The sequence below is a fragment of the Pteropus medius genome, unplaced genomic scaffold (genome assembly GCF_902729225.1).
Source record: "Pteropus medius unplaced genomic scaffold, Ma_sr-lr_union100, whole genome shotgun sequence".
Lineage (NCBI taxonomy): Eukaryota > Metazoa > Chordata > Mammalia > Chiroptera > Pteropodidae > Pteropus > Pteropus medius.
Genome location: NW_024349799.1, coordinates 1,817,339 through 1,838,021, shown reverse-complemented (window position 1 = coordinate 1,838,021; position 20,683 = coordinate 1,817,339). Strand labels below are relative to the sequence as shown.

The 20,683-nt window shown below is 36.6% G+C and overlaps 3 protein-coding genes across 6 annotated transcripts in view; 1 reads left to right on the top strand and 2 right to left on the bottom strand.

Annotated features, from left to right (window-relative positions):
* The window catches only part of STXBP4 (syntaxin binding protein 4), a 136,720-nt gene extending 136,370 nt beyond the window's left edge, over window positions 1–350 (bottom strand). The window contains exon 1 of one of the 2 annotated variants that reach the window (XM_039885687.1): window positions 226–350. The gene's annotated coding sequence lies outside the window, so the exon portion shown is untranslated. The remainder of the gene's footprint in view (window positions 1–225) is intronic. The other variant, XM_039885685.1, reaches the window with a different exon arrangement.
* Window positions 294–20,160, top strand: COX11 (cytochrome c oxidase copper chaperone COX11). Of its 2 annotated transcripts, none has more exons than XM_039885697.1 (4): window positions 294–747; window positions 3,756–3,911; window positions 5,179–5,304; window positions 19,782–20,160. In XM_039885697.1, exons 1-4 carry the CDS (start codon window positions 385–387, stop codon window positions 19,803–19,805), a joined length of 669 nt encoding a protein of 222 aa, XP_039741631.1. In that variant the 5' UTR covers window positions 294–384; the 3' UTR covers window positions 19,806–20,160. The 2 variants fall into 2 exon arrangements, with proteins under 2 accessions (XP_039741631.1, XP_039741630.1); XM_039885696.1 differs by lacking the exon at window positions 19,782–20,160 and adding an exon at window positions 5,672–7,032 and having other exon boundaries at window positions 300–747.
* TOM1L1 (target of myb1 like 1 membrane trafficking protein) overlaps window positions 6,607–20,683 on the bottom strand; it is a 48,615-nt gene continuing 34,538 nt past the window's right edge. For both annotated transcript variants that reach the window (XM_039885691.1, XM_039885692.1), the window contains exons 11-16: window positions 19,758–19,854; window positions 14,179–14,230; window positions 11,632–11,737; window positions 11,103–11,184; window positions 7,928–7,992; window positions 6,607–7,368 (exon numbers count right to left, since the gene is read on the bottom strand). In XM_039885691.1, coding sequence (XP_039741625.1) covers window positions 7,929–7,992; window positions 11,103–11,184; window positions 11,632–11,737; window positions 14,179–14,230; window positions 19,758–19,854 — 401 coding nt within the window. In that variant the 3' untranslated portion in view covers window positions 6,607–7,368; window position 7,928. The remainder of the gene's footprint in view (window positions 7,369–7,927; window positions 7,993–11,102; window positions 11,185–11,631; window positions 11,738–14,178; window positions 14,231–19,757; window positions 19,855–20,683) is intronic.

Genomic DNA, 20,683 nt, shown 5'->3' with positions numbered 1-20,683 from the left:
AGCAAGCCAGCATCCCGAGTACCCCAGGTAAAAAAACCGCGCGACAGCGGCCGCTGGGGGCCGCTAGGTCGAGACAAAGGCCCATGGAGTTTAGGAAGATCAGGAACACAAACCCAAGTGATGATGATGCACACAGAGGAATGTAAAGCGTTTTCCTAAATGTAAGTTAGATAGGTACTGGAGGGAAGCAAAGTGGAACAGTCAGGAAGCAAAACGCGAACTTACCGTAACCGGGCAACCCGGCCTCCGTAGCTCCGCTACAAAAGCTGCCTCTTGAGGAGCCTGGTAGCCAAGGCAGCGGCTGGCTCAACTTAGTTATCGCGAGACAGAGCAGGCCTCGCGAGATCTGACCTCCGAGACCGGCGTGTGTTCTCTCCCGGCGCTATGACACCGCTGTGGTCTCCTGGATGGAGTCGTGCTGCTTTTTGTGGCTGGCGCTGGAGCCACCCCGGGTCCCCGACCAGTGTTGCGGAGAGGGCAGATCTGTGTTTCAGACCGGGGAGGAGCGGGACAAGAGGTGCTGAGAGGGGGCTGAGGCGGCTCGGGACATGGAGGCGCCCGGGTCTAGCCCGAGACCAGGCCGTGCAGCTGCCGCGGCGGCCGAAGAGCACGAACCCTTTCACGCGCGCGCAGGAGGAAGACTGGCGGCGGCGGAACAAGACCGTCCTCACGTACGTGGCCGCGGCCGCCGTGGGCATGCTAGGGGCGTCCTACGCCGCCGTGCCCCTTTATCGGCTCTATTGCCAGGTAGGGGCCGCCTCTGCCTTCTGGGCAGTGTCATGTTGCAGGGGATATCCGAGATTATCTCTGCCAAAGAGGAAACAAGATCAAAAAGGTGACTTATCCAAGGTCACCAATGAAGTTAGTGAAAAAGCTACAAGTAGAACTCAAACCCCATGGCGATTATTCCGACATGGTGATTGTGTTCCGACCACACTACACAGCGAAATTCCTAGGTCTCTGAGCTACACCTCACCAAAGGGGTCCGCAGCCTATTCTCTGGTATCCATCAGTCTAATCAGCCGCACTCTTACTGCTTACACACGTGCCCCGCTTTTAAAATGTAACTTATATTAATTTCTTCCGAGAACCACATACGGTTTATGTGCGAACGTTAACCCTGGAAATAGAAATACGCTTTTTACTTGTGCTTAAACTGAGAGTAGCTTTTTAACCATATAAAGAGGCATGAATTAGGCCTTTGAGTACGCCACCCCAGTTACTATATAACTGTAAGGTGCTCACCCTGGGGTCCCTTTTAGGTCAGACACTGCATATTTCTCAAATTGTGGTCCCCTGGACCAGCAGTATCAACATAACCTGGGAACTTGAGTGCAAATTCTTGGGCCAACTTCAGAGCTACTGAATCAGGAACTCTGGGGGCAGGACCCAGCAATCTATTTTAATAAGCCCACTAGCTGATTTGAATGCAAACTAATGTTTGAGAACCACTGGCAAAGGCAGATTTCACCTATTTCAGGTATACCCACCCTCCTTAGTTCTTTAGTAGTTTGCTGCTTCAGCTGAGCATTACAATCACCAGTGGAGCTTAAACTTGCCAGGGCTCTCCTACCCAGGGATTCTGATTAGGTCTGGGTAGAGGTCAGGAATTTCTGTTTAAAATACATGCCAAGAGAGCTACACATTGGTTTCATCAGTAAATGTTTGAGAGTAGCTCCCAAACTATGTTGTACATGGAAATCGCTTGGTGAGCTATTTAAAATCCTGACATCCAGATCACATCCCTAACCAATTAAATCAGAGTGACTTGGATTGAGAGTGAGTCATTAATTAGCATTTTCAAGATTCCTCAGAATCTTTGTTGCCATCGTTAATGCTTGGTTTACTTCCCCCATATTTAACAGATGAACTTACCATTATTTTTCGATAATGACTGAAATAGAAGTCAGACGAACTTCAGCCTCATATGGGAAAGTGCCATGGCTTGATTTCTGGAGGAGTGTTGAATGTGAAATTAGTTTTCATCAGATGCTAGCCTCGACCAAGCATTAATCCCCAAACTACCAGTTGGTTAATGAAGCTGAACAGAATCCAAAACAGCAAGCCTAGATCTCCACTGACCATATGTGTGGAGGGGTGGTGATGGTGGATCTTATTCCTTGGGAAATATTTAGCAATGTCTGAAGACATTTTTGGTTATCACAACCTGGGAGGTGAGGCAGGAAGATGCTACTGGTATCTGGTGGTAGAGGCTAGGGATACTGATAAAGATCAAATACTGCACAGGACATCTCCCCGCCCCCAACCAAAATTTATCCAACCCAAAATGTCACTAGTGCCAAGGTTGAGAAATCCTGCCCCAAACTGAAGTGAATGACAATATTTTGTGCACACGTGTGCAAGCGCAGGGCATAAAAGTAAAAACTATTGTAATTTGGATCTTAAAGTTGGATGTTAAATACTGACATTTCCAAAAGAGCATCTCTTTCATTTTGGAATCACAGAACTTTAGAGGCAAAAATAAGGTATTGTATAACCACTTAATACAGTGATCTCGAGTATGGAAAGTGTAGTCCAAAGAAAGTAAGATTTAGTTCTTGGAGCTAGTTAGTGGCAGAACTAGACTAGAGCCCAGGACATAGTTTCACTTCAGTGCCCTTTTCTATTCTTGTTTAACTTCTCTAATCATCAGACTTACAGATTTAAAGAATCTATATTCAAAGACTGCTTGTCAGAAAGAATACATTAAGGAATCTTTATTCGAGTAACTCAAATTCTTCAGGAAAAGGAGTTATATCTTAAAATATAAGCATTATAGTCCTCGGGCAGAAGAATATGCTTACCTTTTAAACAAGGATGAGGAAAGGCTTGCCCTCTGATGCATCCTCTAGGATTATAATTTAGTTCAATAATGTATGGCAGTTGAGTGAAGCTAGCTGACTTGTGTAACAAGCAGAAGATAGTAATACTGTATTTTGCTGGGAGTCTTTCCCTAGCCTCAAATTTGGTATTTTTTTCCTAGTATAGTAACAGATTAATTATCCGGAGACCAGAATTCTGGCAACTTCAAGCATCAGAAGAATGATGACCCTGGAAGTAAGGATTTTTTTTTTTTTTAAACATCTCTGATCATAAATGAAATAATGGCAATGAAGATAGGAAAAAAGTGTCATAGATTATTCTGATGTCTTACAATTAGTTGCTTCAGTCGTCAAAGGGATCAGGTTTTCTGATGGATATCTGTAAAAGCCATACTACACCAAAAACTACAGGAAAAAATTACAAAAACATTGACCAACATGGCAAAATACTTACGATGCTTGAGAAAGACCGACTACAGAAGTGAAGCTACAAACTCATCTGTGCTATAAAAGTTCTAATATAGAAAAGGACCAGACAGAAATGTGGAAAATGGAATTATTCAAATAGTTTTACTGAAATGGCAGGGTTGTAGGTAAATTTCATTTATTAATAATAGTAATATGAAATACTAGTAATAAAGGAAAGTACGTTTAATGAAAAGTTAAGCTAAATATCCTGAGCCTTATCATCAGTGGCATCTGCTGTCTTGTAAATGACTCATTGTTGACCGTGCCAGATAACCAAGTGATTACTAAAAAAATATGACTAACAAATATAGGCCCTTGACACCCCCAAAATGGTCGTGATAGTATACAAACTTGGCTCTTACTGGATTATTAAAGTTAAATTGTCTTTACAATTTTGTTTTTTATCCAATAAATACATCATGAGCATCTAAAAGTAATATTTAATATTATACTTTCTTTTTCTAGACCACTGGCCTCGGAGGATCAGTAGGAGCAGGTCATGCATCAGACCAGATTGAAAACATGGTGCCTGTTAAGGATCGCATCATTAAAGTCACCTTTAATGCAGATGTGCATGCAAGCCTTCAGTGGAACTTTAGACCTCAGCAAACAGAAATATATGTAAGTCATCAAAGCAATTATTAAGATTACTTTTTCAGTGTGAAAATTCCTTTCGTTACTTAAACTGCTTCACAATTTAGGAAACACTTATCTAAATTTAATTTCAAAATATTGACAGACTCCATTACTGTAAAATTTTTATTCCCACAGACTACTTTTTGACAGTGCCCTATGTATAATGTACCAGAATACATGGTACTACAGTCAAAGTCAGTTGGGACAATGGAAAATGTCGTGTTTTTATTAGAATCATATTAAGAGTTCACTCAGTTCTCTGATCTGTACTAATCTTGAGAGTAGGAATAGCTGTCGTACTATACAGTTGAGTTTTCCTCAGGTATAGATGATAGGATAGGAAAAATGTCATTGCTTACAATGAAAAGTAGTTTACTAGTTTACATCAAAAGTATCCCTGCCCCTTGAAAAATAAATTAGGACCTCGGAAGTAAGCATACTGGTCATGTTCTACTTCAAAGACTATACCTTAAAGGTTTGCTAAAATCTTACCTGAACTCCTAGGGGATTTAATCGAAATTATCTCATTAATTGAGGAATAACCAGAAAAGCTTAATTGTAACTCTTTTTGGAAAATCCTTATTAGTGCTTCCACAGATTAGTAAACATGACTGAATCTCATATTGAGGTTTTATAGGGTATGATTTTGAATACCCTAATCACATAGCAGTAATAAGGTATCAGTGGTTGAATTGGTATAAGTGACAGGAGTATCCTTTGGCAATTGATTTTTTTTTTAAGCTTGGTGATTTAATCTGTTATTCTCTCAAAACTGTTTAGTGCTTTTTGATTAGATAAAAGATTCTATTCAGTCAGTTTAATTTAATTATATGTTTAATTTACTGTTTCTAAGCTAAATTTACTGTTGGTAACTTTTTAAAAAATCTTTAGTCAATCATATAATGATATTTAGGAATATGTGCTAAGATATTAGGCTTGATCTGTGATAGATTTGGCTTGTTCTTGAACACATGTTAAATAACTTAATTTGCAGATTATTACTTGAAGATTTCAGATATACAAGAAGACAATCCATAACTAAGTATACATAATAGAGTATCAGGTCTTACTGACATATGCAAGTGAAATTTCAAAATCACATGTTCATGGGTAGTATAATTTATTTTACTAACTCTTAACATTAGATTACGTATTATGGCTGGCCTAATGCAAAGGGAGAATGACTAATTTAGTAGGGAAAGGAGCTGTGTTTGATTTAAAGTATTGATAATGTATATATTTTTTAAAACAGGTGGTGCCAGGAGAAACTGCACTGGCCTTTTACAAAGCTAAGAATCCTACTGACAAACCGGTAATCGGAATTTCTACATACAATGTTGTACCGTTCGAAGCTGGACAGTATTTCAATAAAATACAGGTATAACTAAATGAAAACTTTATAGACTGATAAAAGTACATACAACTGTTAAGTACTAAATTTACTGCATTGTTCTACTAGGAACTGATTTCTGAAAATTCATTTCTTTTAAACTTCAGAACTGTCCTTTTCATTGTTTATAATAGCTGTGCAGAAGTTTAGAACCAAACAGATATCCACTTTTAAAATTAAAGGGATTCTCAATCCTTAAAGCAAAATTCAATCTGAGATGAAAAGATGCTGTTGCCCTATCATAGAACTTAGATTATATTTAACGGTATGCTTATTAAAGCCAATAAATGAACCATTAGTTTCTTTTATAGATAATAGGAATATTAATAAATGAATACTTTTCTATAACTTTTAGTGCTTCTGTTTTGAAGAACAAAGGCTTAATCCACAAGAGGAAGTAGATATGCCAGTGTTTTTCTACATTGATCCTGAATTTGCTGAAGATCCAAGAATGGTGAATGTTGATCTCATCACTCTTTCTTACACTTTTTTTGAAGCAAAGGAGGGGCACAAGTTGCCAATTCCGGGTTATAATTGAAGTCAGCAACTAAGTTCTACTTCATTTGTGATTTTTGAAAAATCATGTATCTTGTCTTCTCAGAAGAGAAATGTTCTACAATATAATCCATTCTATCTTATGCCTTCTATTTTAAATATTATGTAGTGATTTTTTTTCCCCAACCACTTATCCTTCTTAAAAAAGAGCAGGTTCAGCTTTTTATTATAAGGAATCCACATGCCTGCTTAGAATGCATGATGGTTCAAAACCATACTTAGTTTTACTATTAAAAGAAACTGCTTTGTTTCTTATATATGTAGGCATGGACTTAATGGTTCAGCTTAATTCACTGGTCCCCTTCGAAATTATTAACACTTCGTACTTGTAGCACTGAATTTTTTTTTTATGCCCATGTGTCTTATATCTTAGGTTCTAGGTCAGAATCCCTTATTATTTCTAAAACAGTTGGTAACCACTTTATTTCATTGTGTACATTCACTTTTAAAAGCTCAAAATGAAAGAGGAATCACTAAGCCCTAATGGTTTGCCAAAAGATTACATTCTGATATCAAATGTGACTCTTTTTCCTTTAAGAGCTAGCGCAATTTACATTCAAAGCACTGAATAATGACTTTGAAATTTTGGTATCATGAAATTGAAATAAAATGCATAAGTATCTGCTAGACTTCTAGCATTTCTTGTGATAGTTCCAAGTCCCTGAATGTTAAAACAAATGTAGGATTGTGAAGTTACTGACATCAGAATTTCTTCAGTGAACAAACTGTAAAAAATTGTTTTAATAGTAATTTATTTGCATTGTTTTAATAGTAATTTGTCATTGTAATTTACAACATAAATGAATGTACAGCTTATCCTGAATGTTTTCCAGTATTTATTCCAAATAGAAATATTAAATTGCAGTAAAAAGAGAAAAAGATAACATTTAGTATTATTAAGAATCGTATTTAAAGGCAACTCAATTGTAGAGTCCAGTGATCTTTTTAGGGTGCCTGAAATATAAACTGTAGCATCAAGGCTTTTACAGTTCATAATTCTAAATAAGAATATTATTTATAAAGAAGTGCAAATTGATTTTTAAGTTTTATTTTAGTTAAATGAAGGCACTCAGTATTCTTCCTGAATAATTAGTTTCTCACATTTCATGTTTACATCTATTCAGAATTATTTTATAATAAAATAATCTTCATCTACTGTTATCACGGCTGTGTGATGATTTATACATGTAGGAAAGCCTGTGAAGTAGGATCTTCCAATTAACCTGGCTGGCCTCAGTACAATGAATTTTTCTTTTGCTGAAATTTTAAGTGAATATATGTTAAAACCAAGTTCTTTCGAGATAAAGCTTGAGTTGCTATTAGGAACCATAAACGTTACTCTTCTGTTTAAACTTCATTATTGCAGAGGACAAATGTTCCACTGTGGTTTTTACGTAGTGGTAGGTCTTATCTTCTAGGCCTTGAAGCTGGACAGGGTCTACCTTTCAGAGAGTTGGTACCCTTTATACAGCTCATGAGCTGATCACTCATTTTCACCTAGAATAAACGAAAAATAGTCAACCATCCCATCCTTTCCTTCTCTTTCCCCATTCCTGAAACTAGAGAGCCACATACTAGTAGAGGAAAGGTAGGAATGTACTATTTCCATGGGGTAGGGGGAGTGTTAGGGGAATAAATAAGGTTAATAGGTTACTGGTGGCCATGCATTCATTAATCAATAAATGGAATAACCAGTACAGCAAATAGAATCCAGACCTACCCGGGCTAACAATGAATGGGTTCTACCAGTCCCAGTTAACAGATATTAACGGTACATAAAAGATTCCAGTGCTAAAAAGTTTTTGTTAGCAGTAATATTTCTATTCTACATTCCCAAGATTTATTATTTTTAGCTAACAAGGTCAAAGAATGATTTCATTAATGAACAAATAGTTCATTAGAATTTGAGTGATTCAGAGAAACCTGCATTACATTTTGTCCACCAAAGTGTCAGAGGCTCAGATGGCCCTTACAAAAAGTAATATTAGAAAAAGTGATAATAATTACAATGAAATCATGAATGTAGAATGTAAGTTGTGTAAGTTGAAGTCTTTACCTCAGCAGTCACTCTGACTTTGAGCTCCTTTGTGGTGATGAACATCAATTTCTTCATAAATAGCTCTGAAACAAACAAGACATCATGGCAAAAGGGTTATATATCAGTTTTAAAGATCTACATTGGCTTTTAACCTTACCTAAAAAATGGCGCCCTTAGCTATTCAAGCTATGTCAATGAATAAAAAAAACTCTGCCCTTAATCTTATGTTACAGCTTTCTTAGATCCTAATGTTGCAATTCTCCTGCATCTTACAAATATGTATCTTACAGAGTCAATTCATTTTACTTGTGATTTAATGAAAAATGTGGCTCAAATTGGATAGTTTGCTTTCTGCTTTAAAAAAAAAAGGCAAAAATTGTTCGGCTTTTCCTGGTTTCGAAACACTTAAAAAATATTACAGTTTATTTAATCTATGTTATTATAGTCCAAACTCCTGATCCACCCTTAGCTTCTGTCACCTTTGTTCTTTATATATAATTTTTCTTTATTCAATTCTTTATATAGTTTATATTTCTGTGGCTAGAAAATATATTTATAAACATGACATTCATATACGCAATATAGCAAAACATGGCTGAAGAAAAATGCATAAAAAGCAGAACTATGAAGATCATCAACTTCATGAGGCCCCAGCATGGTCCAGAAATTTTAGTATGTTTTTCTAGTAAGTATGTCTCATTTTCCACAAAACTATTTCAGCCTTCTTCACTCTCCTCAAATCTCTGATCCCCCTTTTCTCACTCTCAGTCAGAAACCTCACTTCTTAATAAATGCCTTGTTATGGAAACTTCCTCACTTCCCATTCCTGAATCTTCAAATCTATTTTCATTTGCACCATCATCTACTTCTGTGATCCTATCTACCCCTGGATTCTCAAACACTTTACTCATTTAGTATCCTCTTTCCTGAACTGAACCTTTAACTTCTCCCTCTCTAATTAGATCCTACTCCTCAGCATTCATAGATGTTCCAGCACTTTATAAAACAGTATAGTCCTTAATCCCACGTGTCTACTTAATCACCTCAGTAATCCTCAAGCTGCCAAACCACTTTGCAGCATCCCTTATTTAAGTTTCTAGTGTCATCTGTAATTCTTGTCTCTGTCTCTTACTTTTTAATGCACTGGAATTTGGCTTCTGTCCCCATCAGTCTACCAAAATGGCTTTTATTAAAATCACCAATGACTTCCTGTTACTTAATCATGAGCTAGTTTTCAGTCCTCATCTTACTTCTCTCTGTGATGTTCATCACAGTTGTGTGCTGCTTTCTTTTTATTTCCCAAATTGCAATTTCCACAATGGGTTCCCTGTTGCTCTCTTTGCTCTTAGCTTTGGCTTGTCCATTTCCTTGAACTTGCCAAAATTCTCATCAGGGTCTTTGTACAAGTTGTTTCCTGGGCCTACAACAACATTGTGACTTAACTAACAATTGCAGATCTCAACTTTAATGTCACTTCCTCAAGCTTTCTCTTACGCTCACTTAAATGAGTTCTTCCTGGTATACACTGTGTAAAGTCACCATATTCTTTCATGTTTGCCTGCTGATTTAATTTCTGCCTCCAAACTAGATTTAACCTCCATGAAGACAGAGCATGTCTCTTCTTCAACATGATAAATTATGCCCCAGTCACTGTCCCTGGCACTTTGTGAGTATTCATTGCATTTTTCAAATGAATGAATCATGTGAATATGTATATATCTTCATAAATATTGTAGTCTATGTCCTGCTAGAGCAGAAATTCCTAAACCTGGGGTGCATGGACAACCGTGATGTGAAAATCCCAGAACTTTTCTGCAAGATTTCGTGATTGTCCTTAGAAGTTCCTTGGATTTCATGTAACTTTCAAAAGAACTGAAAAACACTTCCCAGAATGTAAGAAACAGTGGTAGAGAATTTCAAAGCTTCACCTCTCCAGCTTTTTACTACCTAAACTTTAATTAATCTGTTGCACTGCCATATCTACTCACAAAAATCTCCTAATTTACTGGAATATAATAAACTTTTTTGCTTCCTATGTGGATACAGAAACTGATAAAAAGCATATCTACACAGCATACCTAGTTTAACCAATTTCTAATTCTTTAAACCACTAATACATTCAGTGATACTTTATCAAGCAGAATGACCTAGGAAAATTTCAAGTCCTGTTAGGAAAAAAATATTTAATGAACACCTAAGCCTATTAAGATTTACTCATTAATTATTACAAAATGGATTGCTACATTGAGGGCTTAAACTAGAAGTCAGAACCTCAAATGCCTACACATGCCAGGCAGATCAAATGAATGGACACAAAGGGCCAGCTGGGCCTACTGGACTGCATAGCCTGCTCTGTCCTAAGGAGGCAGTCACTACTCAGCCCCAGCTATGGTTAACATGTAAAAATGCAGGCCTTGGCATCAGAAAGAATCCAGAGGTCCCGATATTTTTTGAAATAGCCCGGTTTTTAACTTAGCAATTAATATTTAAATACATATTATAAATTCTGCACAGGTCAAACAAAACAGCTATAGGCAAGTTATATATCCTGCAGGCTGTCAGTTTCTGAACAACGATTTCCATAAACTTGCTTTAATCATTTTTAACAATTTTGGGGGTAACTTTCAGTCAATCAAAGTATATTAAAGCTCTAATAAGCCTACCATCCTGGAAATATCTATATACACTTGACCAATACGAAATCATAAAATAATGGTGCTTAAAGCAAGTAATTTTTACACTAATGCTTTATTAATCCATTTTAAGCACAATGTTATATGTAGTGAAGACTAAAAACAAGTTCTTACATAAGTTTTTTTATGGATCAGTAGTCAACAGCTAAAATATCTCATCAATATGGTGTTACTTATGTCATTAATTAGTGAATAGTGCCCTTCTCAAGCGGTAGAGAACCTGACTTTTGCCAAGATATCTACGAGGAATCCATTAATGCACATAATGGTTCCAGTTATTTATGTGCAACCCCAGCATTTTTATTTTTCAGTCACAAGGCCGAGAACGGTAAGACCATTAAAAGCAACAGCTTACATAAAACCTCATAAGTCATTTTTAATAAGGTCATCAATTTCTGCCAAGATCTAAACTAAGTTATATGTATAAACAAGCCCCATTAGCTCTGCTGCCGAAGGGAACCAAGACAAAAAATAAATTAATCATTTTGTAAATGACTTACTCTGTAGTGACAGCAGGAGCTAAGGGATCAAACTCCATTACCTCATAGTAATTGGGTGGCTGGAGATCATTCTTTGTCATTGCTTCAGGCAAAAAAAAAAACAGTAAATACATATAACACATATTGTGCTTTTCAAGAAATATGTACAATTAGTATTCTCTTTATGACTTAGACTTCAAACATAAGATCCTAACAAACACTGACAACCAGAAACAAATATACTGATGTTCCAATGCTGCTCCCAAGTTCAACAAATCTCTATGTAACAAAAAGATTTCAAACTTCGACTAAAGGTTCATTTACTCTCAGTGTTGAAAATATGATATTCAGCACAACACAAGCATTTTTAGTCTCCTAATGTCAGGTATAATGGTATTTGCCCTGAATTTACTTCATGGAGCTTAAAAATGCAAATGAACTGCTCTCATTTTTCCTCTATATATCTATTTACAATTACTATAAATCTCTGGCAGACTCCTATATTCTCACAATTTTTCCTGTTTGATGCAAATAATAAGGTCTTAAGTACCTGGATGATTGTTGGGCAAGGATGGTGGTCTCGGGTTTGGTGGTGTAGCTGCAATGGTCTGTAGACTGACTGGCTGTAGTAACACTGAATTTGAATTTTCTGGAAACTGAAGAAAGCATGGCACATATTTGAGTAAACATTCTACAGTAAGTTGGTTTTTTTTTTTAGATTCTTGGGCTTCCAAGTGGCACTATTCCAAGAACCATATACTCTCAACTGAACAAGAATTAGTTTTATGAACTATTACTTTAGTTTTTCAAGTAATAACCACTTATAAAATTTACTGCTTTTCTGTCTTGTCTGGCTTCATGCCCATTGCACCTCATTTCCCATATAAAAATGTAAACTCTAAAAAAATCTTAAAAAAAAAGAAAAAAACAGGAATGTATGGCTCAGTCCAGATTCTGCTGTTTCACACTGAATATAGAATCTCAATTTCAAAAAGGAATAAGAAGTCTTGATCCTATAGAAAGGCATAAGGTGATGACATCAAAACAGGAATAAGATAAAAGATTTAAGTCATAATTAGAAATATCTCTTGTAATTTTCCTCATTCATTGCATAAATATTTCTTTGGCACCTACTAAATGTCACTAAAAACAGCAATAAAAAGGCCAAATCCCTGCCCTCATGGAACAGAAAATCAACAAATGTAGAGAGATATCAATCAGATGGCAACTCTAAGAAAAAAGGGATAACGGGTAGAAGAGATGCTGGGGTAGGAGGGGTAGGGATATTGCTGTGATCGTAGTGGTCAAGGAATGCCTCACCACAGGAGACAATGAGCAAAGCCCTGGCTCTGAAGTGGGCCCTGTGATTATCTGAGCAGACACAACATCTTATGCTCTGAAGCGCAGGAAGCCAGTGTGGTTGGAGTAAAGTGAGCCAGAGGAGACAGGTGAGAGGTGATGCTGGAGAGGTAATGGGAGGGGTCAGATCAGCATTTCAGGCTTTTACTGAGTAACATGGATTGTGGAAAATCATGGGTGGGTTTACGGTAGATAAGTAACATGACTTCACTTTTTAAAAAAGATTGCTCTGGTTTCTGTTTTGAGAATAGATTGTGTGGTGGGGGTGGGAGTATAGAGGGAGGTGAAGACTGAAGCCGGACAACCATTAGGAAACCTCTGCAATATCCATCCGATGGCGTGGACTGGGATGTAGGAGTAGAGTTGGTGAGAATGGCTGGATAATGGATATATTTTGAAAGTAAAAAGGTAGAAAATCAAGCACTATTTTCTGAGGTTTTTGACTTGAGCAACTGAGATAGTGGTCATTTACTAATGTGAAAAACACTACAGGAAAGGCAGATCTAAGAAGAACGAGATCTTAAGAGGAAGGAGGATGTATGAGTTGAGTTTAGGGGAAGGGAATGAGATGGAGATAACAATTGTAAGTTGTCAGAATTTGGTATTTCAAGATATGAGACTAAAAGGCCATAAAGGATGAATATAGAGAAGTCTGAAGTCTGAGTTCTGGGGTCTTCAACACTGAAAGGCCAGTAGAGGAGGAGGGGCCAGCAAAGGAGCTTGATAAGAAGTGGAAGTGAAACAAGAGAAGAGCCAAAAATGAGTGGTGTCTGAAAGCAATATGTGCAAAAAGGAGGAAGTGACTGTCACTTCCTGCTGATAAATCAGGTAAGAGGACTGAAAATTGCAGTACAGATTTGGTAATATGGAGGTCACTGCTGATCTTGACAAAAGCTATGCCAGTGGAGTGTTATGGGTGAGAGCCTGTCTGAAGTATGTCAAAAAGAATGGGAGGAAAGGAATGGAGAGAGCTAATACAAATGACACTAAAGGAATTTTGGTCCTTAATCATCTTTCTAACAGAAGGAAGACTCAACTCAGTCTAAAGAGGTTAAAAAGACTTTGTCTGTCTGTCTTATTTCACTTGGCATAATACACTCTAGGTCCATCTGTGTTGTAGCAAATGGCAAGATTTCATTCTTTTTTTGTGGCTGAGTAATATTCCTTTGTATATAAATATCACATCTTCTTTATCCATTTATCTATAAATAAGTCAGAGAAAGACAAACACCATATAATTTCACTTATATGTGAAATCTAAAAAAACAAAACAGAAACTCACAGATACAGAGAACATTTTGGTGGTTGCCAGATGGGAGGGGGATGAGGAATGGGTGAAAAGGAGACAGGATTAAGAAGTACAAAATGCCAGTTATAAAAACAGTCATGGTGATAATGTAAAGTACAGCATAGGGAATATAGTCAATAATATTGTAACTATATATGGTTTCATATGGGTACTAGACTTATCGGGGTGATCACTTTGTAAGCTATATAAATAATCACTGTGTTGTATACATGAAACTAATATAATACTGTATGTCGACAACTGAAAAAATTTTTTAAATTTTTAAATAATAAAATTAAAAAGGTGATAAGAAAAAGTCCTAATGAGGGCTATAATCAATACATTATAAAGAAACATTGAGCAGAACATGAGAATTAACGACCAGGAGTTCCTTTTTGGCCATGATAGTCTGATTATGTGCACTGCCAGGGAAAGGTTTCATTTACTTACATTTGCATACGTATGACCTGAGGTGAGGTTTTGGCCAGTCCTTTGGGCAAACCTAGAATGGTATGATAAGAGCATAATTACCCTACAGTGAGAACACAAATGCAAAAAGTAAGATGACTTTCCCGGTCTAAAATCTAAACGTAAAATGTACCTTCAGACTATACAAAAGTAGGAATTTTACATAACAATTACCATATGGTTTCAGTGCCCACCAGTTCATGATGCCCAAATACCGAAGAGAGTAAAGATAAAGAAAGCACTGTCCCTTGACAGTGGTAGCCCTGAGACTATCTGGGGATGTGCATAGTACTAGTAGAAACAGAGACTTCAGTCTTTCCATCAGAGTAGCTACCACTCCATTACTCCCTGAAGGATGAGCGGTAATTCAGAATAGAGGTTAGGAAGGAAATAGGGAAGATTCTAGTTCTGGGTAAGATGGAATAAACACACTTCACCCTGTCTCTCCCACTAAATGCAACTAGAAAATCTGGATAGAATGCATGAGAGAATTATGTGAGAGCCGAAAAGTAAATATTTACAGGTTGACTGGGAAAGAAGACCAGAATTTGGATATCATTGAACCACTAGTGAACTTACCATTTCTTCTCCTCTGCTATTCTCTATCCTGAATGCAATGCAATCTAAAACCCAAACACTGAACAGCGAGGTCAAAGCTCCAGGAGAAGCCCTCTCATTCTCACTCAAGGAGCAGTGTGTTCAGAGAAAGTGTGGAAATCTCTCACCTCTTGACTCCCCTCTTCTGTTCTCTCACACCCCAAACCCTAGGCAGTCTCATGGTGGCTGCAGTGACAGCAGGGGTAACAGGGACAAGTAGGGGTTTAAAACTCTGAGTGAAGGGAACCTCTCCAACAGGCAGAATTGTAATCCCAAAAGGATGGAGCAAACCTCTCTTGTTTCTTTTTTCGTTTTTGTCTTGCCTTCTGGTCCCAGACACCAGCAGTCAAGGAAGTGTATGGCACAATAACTTCTAGCTTTCTCACAAGAGAACTAAAAGGGGGCATCCCAAGAAGGCAGAGTACCAGAGAAACCACAAACGGAAGAATTTGAGAAAACAAACTCATGAAGTTGTTTATGAAATACTAGCCTCATCCTCTTCTCTGTGCATCCCATTCAGGATGCCTAAGATAGAACTGAACACACAGCCTACCATCCAGACCTTAGACTGGCCACTGAGTGATGCACATGTAAGACAGATCTGAATAGCACTGCAAAGGCTTTGAAAACTTAGCTGTACTGGAACCACAGCATCCAGAAGGCAGGCTAAAACTGCAGCATGACACTAACAAGGTTCTTTGCCTACTAATATCATAATATCAACATTCTCAACAGGATTTAAATAAGAGCAAATGTCTCATAACATTAAAAATGTCAAACATACAATCCAAAATTACTAGACACATGAAGAACTGGGAACATTTCAAATTGCAAGAGAAAAGACAAATCAACAGATGTTAATATCATGAGGACATAGTTGCTGAAAATTATCTGAGGTTTTAAAGCAGCTCTTACACAAATGTTTCAACAAACAACTGCAAACATACTTGGGGAAAAAAAATGGAAAAAGAGAAGTCTCAGCAAAGAAACACAAGATATGAGGAAGAGTCAAATGGTAATTTTAGAATTGAAAAATAATAATTTTTTTATTACAGAATGAGCTCGGTAGCAAAATAGGGATGACAGAGGAAATAGCGAATTTGAACATAGCTCAATAGAAATTACCTAATGTAAAAAACAGAGTGAGAAAAGTAATGAACAGAACCCTAGAGATTTATGAGACAATGACAACAGATCTAACAGTTGTGTTAGCAAGAGTCTCAGAAGGATAGCAGAAAGTGTGTAGTGCTGAAAACATATTTGAAGAAATAAAGGCTGAAAACTTCATAAATTTGGCCAAAGACATAAAACCACAGATTCAAGAAGTTCAGTGGAGTAGGTTGAATTATAGGTCCCAAAAACATGTTTTGTCCTAATTCCTGGAACCTGTGAATGTGACCTTACTTGGAAAAAGGGTCTTTGCAGATGTGATTAAGTTATGGATCTTGCAACGACGACATCTTCCTATATTATTTGAATGGGCCCTAAATCCAATGACAAGTGAGCTAAAACAAGAAAAGCAGTGGAAATTTTAGACAGAGGAGAAGGCAATATGAAGGTAGAGGCAGCAAGTGGAGTGATGTACCAACAAGCCAGCAAATGCAGACAGTCACCAGAATCTGGAAGAGGCAAAGAATGGCTTCTCCCCTAAAATCCCTGAAGGGAGAGAACTGCAGACTTTCAGCCTCCAGAACTATGAGAAAATAAGTTCCTGTGGTCTTAAACCATCCATTTTTTGGTAATTTTTTTTTTTTTATGTTAGCCACAGGAAACTAAGATATTCAACAAACCCACAATGGAATAAATGAGAAGAAATCCATGCCCAGACATATGATAATCAAACTGTTTAAAATTTAAAAAATATATATTCCTGAAAGCACAGCCAGAGAAAACAACACAGGATCTATAGGGATCAAAAATTTGAATCAATGTAGATTTCTCACTAGAAACCATTTAGGCGAGAAAAGAGTAGAGCAATGCTGAAGAACTGCTGAAAGAAAAGAATTGTCAACCCAGAATTCTATATCCAGTGAAATTATTCTTTAGGAACAAACATGAAGCAAAGATATACTCACATGAAGTAAAACTTCATGAGAGATTTTCATTGCCGACAGACCTACTCTACAAGAATGGCTAGAGGAAATTCTTCAAAGAGAAGGGACATCGTACCGGAAGAAAATAAGAGCAACAGAAATGACAAATATTGGGTAAACAGACTTTTTTTTTTCTTCCTGAGTCTTTTAAAATATATTTGTGGGTTATAAGCAAAAATTATAACATTGTTCAGTGGCGGATTTATTTTCAATGTATATAGATGTAATATAATATAAAGGGGAATCTGTATGATGATGAGGTTTCAACATCTTACTTGAAGTGGTAAAATACTGGTTCTAACTAGACTTAAAAACTATGTATATTTCAATCCCTAGTGCAAGCAGTCCCCATCTATGTGTAAACTATACAAAACTACAGTCTAAATCATAATAGATAAAATGGAATACTGAAAGCATTAAAATAAAAGTATGCAGAAAAGAGGAAATGGGAAAAAAGGGGAACAAATAGAAAACAAATTACATAATTATGAACCTAAATCCAAACACATAACTACACTAAATAGAAATGGTCTAATCAAAACAATCAATTAAAGACAGAAGTTATGAATACATAAAAATGCATAATGTAACTATATACTATCTATAAGAAACTTCAATTATTTTGATACAGTTAACAGTGAAAAGATAAAAAAAAGACATGCTGCAAATGCTAATCAAAAGAAAGCTAGAGTGGCCATCTATCAGAGTAGACACAGGGCAAAGAAAATTACAAGGGACGAAGAGGGACATAACATAATGATAAAAGGGTCAATTCACTAAGAAGGTATAACAATCCTGAATGCATATGCACTTAATAACAGAGCTTCAAAATACATGGTGCAAACACCAATTTTATACAACCTTTTCCAGAACTACTATATACTGTGTGATTTTATTTAGAGGCCATTCTCAAAAACACAAACTATAGTGATAGAGAACAGACTGATTGTTGCTGGGGGTTGGGAGTGAGAGGGTATGACTATGAAGTAATAGCACAGGGAGTTGAGGGTGATATAACTATATTCTGTATCCTGACTGTGATGGTACTTACATGAATCTGTCTATCTATGTTAAAATTCATAGAACTGTACACCCAAAAAAAAAAAAAAAAAAAAAAGAGTGGGGAGTGTCAATTTTACCTTAAGGAAATTTTTAAAATAAAATTAAGTGCAAAAAGAAAAGAGCAGGTACTGAAATCAGACCCACTTGAATCTGAATCCTGTCTATGTACTAGTTGGGTAACCACTGACAAATTAATATTCCTCAGCCTTGGTTTCTACACTTGTAAAAGTAGAGTGATAGGGTACCCTCCTTGGGCCTATTGGGAGCAACAGCAAGTAAGCAGTAAGCATTTTTTATTTTCCTTAACCTGTTGCCTTATATAACCTATGACTTCATTCCAGTGGTCCCCAACCTGCTCCAACAAGACTCTAATAATGCCTGATGATCTGAGGTGGAGCTGAGGCGATGATGCTAGTGCTGGGGAGCGGCTGCAAACACAGAGGAATCTTTGCTCACTGCCCACTGCTCACCTCCTGCTGTGCAGCCTGCTTAACAAGCTGTTTGGGGGTTGAGGACCCCTGCTTTATCCCATCATCACTGTTATCCAAGGAAAATTTGTTATCAATAATTCCATCACTCATTTGAACAAATTAAACTCCTAACAGAGGTGTCAGAAAATCTCAAGACAGTAAAACATTTTGATGGCTTATTTTGCCCCTACTACTGAATCAGAATTGGGGAGTGTCAGCAATTTTTACTTTTCAATAGCCACCTAAGTGATTTTATGTACACTAAAGTGTGAGATCCATAAAATTACAGGTTAAAATAAGCAGCTATTAGCTAGAATTTGATCTTTTTATGAGTTTTATAGAGACGTTTGTAATGGGATCTCATCAATATAATCATTCTTTCTCATACTACCCAGCAAGATTTGCAGGATATAGGAAAACAATCAGCTACTTCAGACCACATTGTATATAGATGTTTATTTAACCAGTCTCCAACTGATGGGTACTTGAGTTGTTTGCAATTATTAGCTACTGCCCAAATGTTGTAAATATTTGCATAAATGAATATAAATTCCTAGAAATGAGATTGCAGATTCAATGGTAAATGCATTTATAAGTTTAATAGGTATTGCCACTTCCTCCTGACTGTATAATTTTGTGATAATATCGTCTTTCCACAGCCAACAATGCATTTAGACTTTTGCCAATCTGAGGTTAAAAAAAAAAGCCTTACTAGAGTTTATATTTCTGTAGCTATAAGTAAAGTTGAGCATCATTGCATATGTTTATAGGTCATTTGTACCAGTTTATCAGAGATGCTACTTAATAGCTATATGAACTTGGGGCAAGTTCTATTCTCAAAGTCTCAGCCCTTCCTCCTATAAAAAAGGAATAATGGTAACAGCACTGACAAGAATTTTTGCAAAGATTAAATGAAATAAACAAAAACAGCTTAGCAAAGCGCCTGGCATGAAGCAAGTATGTAATTGGCATAGCCATTACTTTTAACAATTTTGAATCTCATTTCTCTTCCCCTTCCTTTGTCATTTTATTTCTTCTACTTCCTGTTACCACTCTAAAAATAACAGAAACAGATTATTTATTGAAGGCTTATTATCTACCAAGTGCATATTAGGAGATACATACAGCATTCCACTGAATCTCTGCAAAAACCCTAGGAAGTATCCTCGAAGAAAAATGAAGGCTCACACTAGGTATTTTACCCAAGATCACACAGCAAAGAAGAAGCAGTGTTTAGATTCTAACTTAGATCTGTGTGATTCCTTTTTGTCATGCTTTTTGAAGTATGAGGAATCAGAATGAGATTGTATTAGTTACAGACTATTACTGACATACTTACAGTGGTGTTTCTGTATTTTCCAAGGCTAGCAAATCCAGCCGTGAGTGAAGACTGGGATGCAAGTTGTTTGTTACAACGGGACTTGAAGAGCTGAAATCTAGAATATAAAATGGACTTGTTTGGCTTTAAAACATTTTGTAAGTTGTTCTTTTGGATTTTCCACAGTAAAAACAAACAAACAAACAAACAGATTAAGGTATTTCTGTCATATAAAATCATAGAATTTCTTCAAACAGATATTAAAAAGCATCTATGTTAATCAGAAAGAGAAAAATTCCTTGCCACAGAGGTTGCAAATGTTATTGTACTAAGTATTCTAAAATCCCCAGCTGATCTACAATAATAGGGATTTTATGTGTCCTTTACCACAAAAGTAAAAATTTATTGTATATACAGAGCTCTACCCTCACCTCTCCAAACTCTTAATTTCCCATCGTAAGTGAGACACCCCAAAGAGAATAATTATTGCACCCTCTGAAAACACTTGACAAAAACTCAAGAAAACTCTTCAGTGTAATGAACGGACCCCACACATCTCACTGGTCCACATAAGCAAGCAAGCCAACACTTTAGAAATGAAGGAAGTTAAAAGAAAACCACAAATTCCGTGATACTGCATATTTTGACTCTGGAAAAACAAATTGATTTTAAGAACAAAACAAACTGACTTTAGTTTGGAAAACTTCTGGATTACAGCATTTTTCATCATCCTTATTTTGTAATTTACCAAAATGTTATGGTAATAAGGATAGAAGGAGATAACATATAAGAAGATAGGTAACCCTAAGCCTACCATGCATTTTATAAACATTACTCATTTACCTTCACAGAAACCCATTAAAGTAACCATTGTTCTCACTTTAAAAATTAGAAAAATCTCAAAGGTTAGGTGGCTAAAAGGTGGCAGAACTGTGGTTCCATCTTGG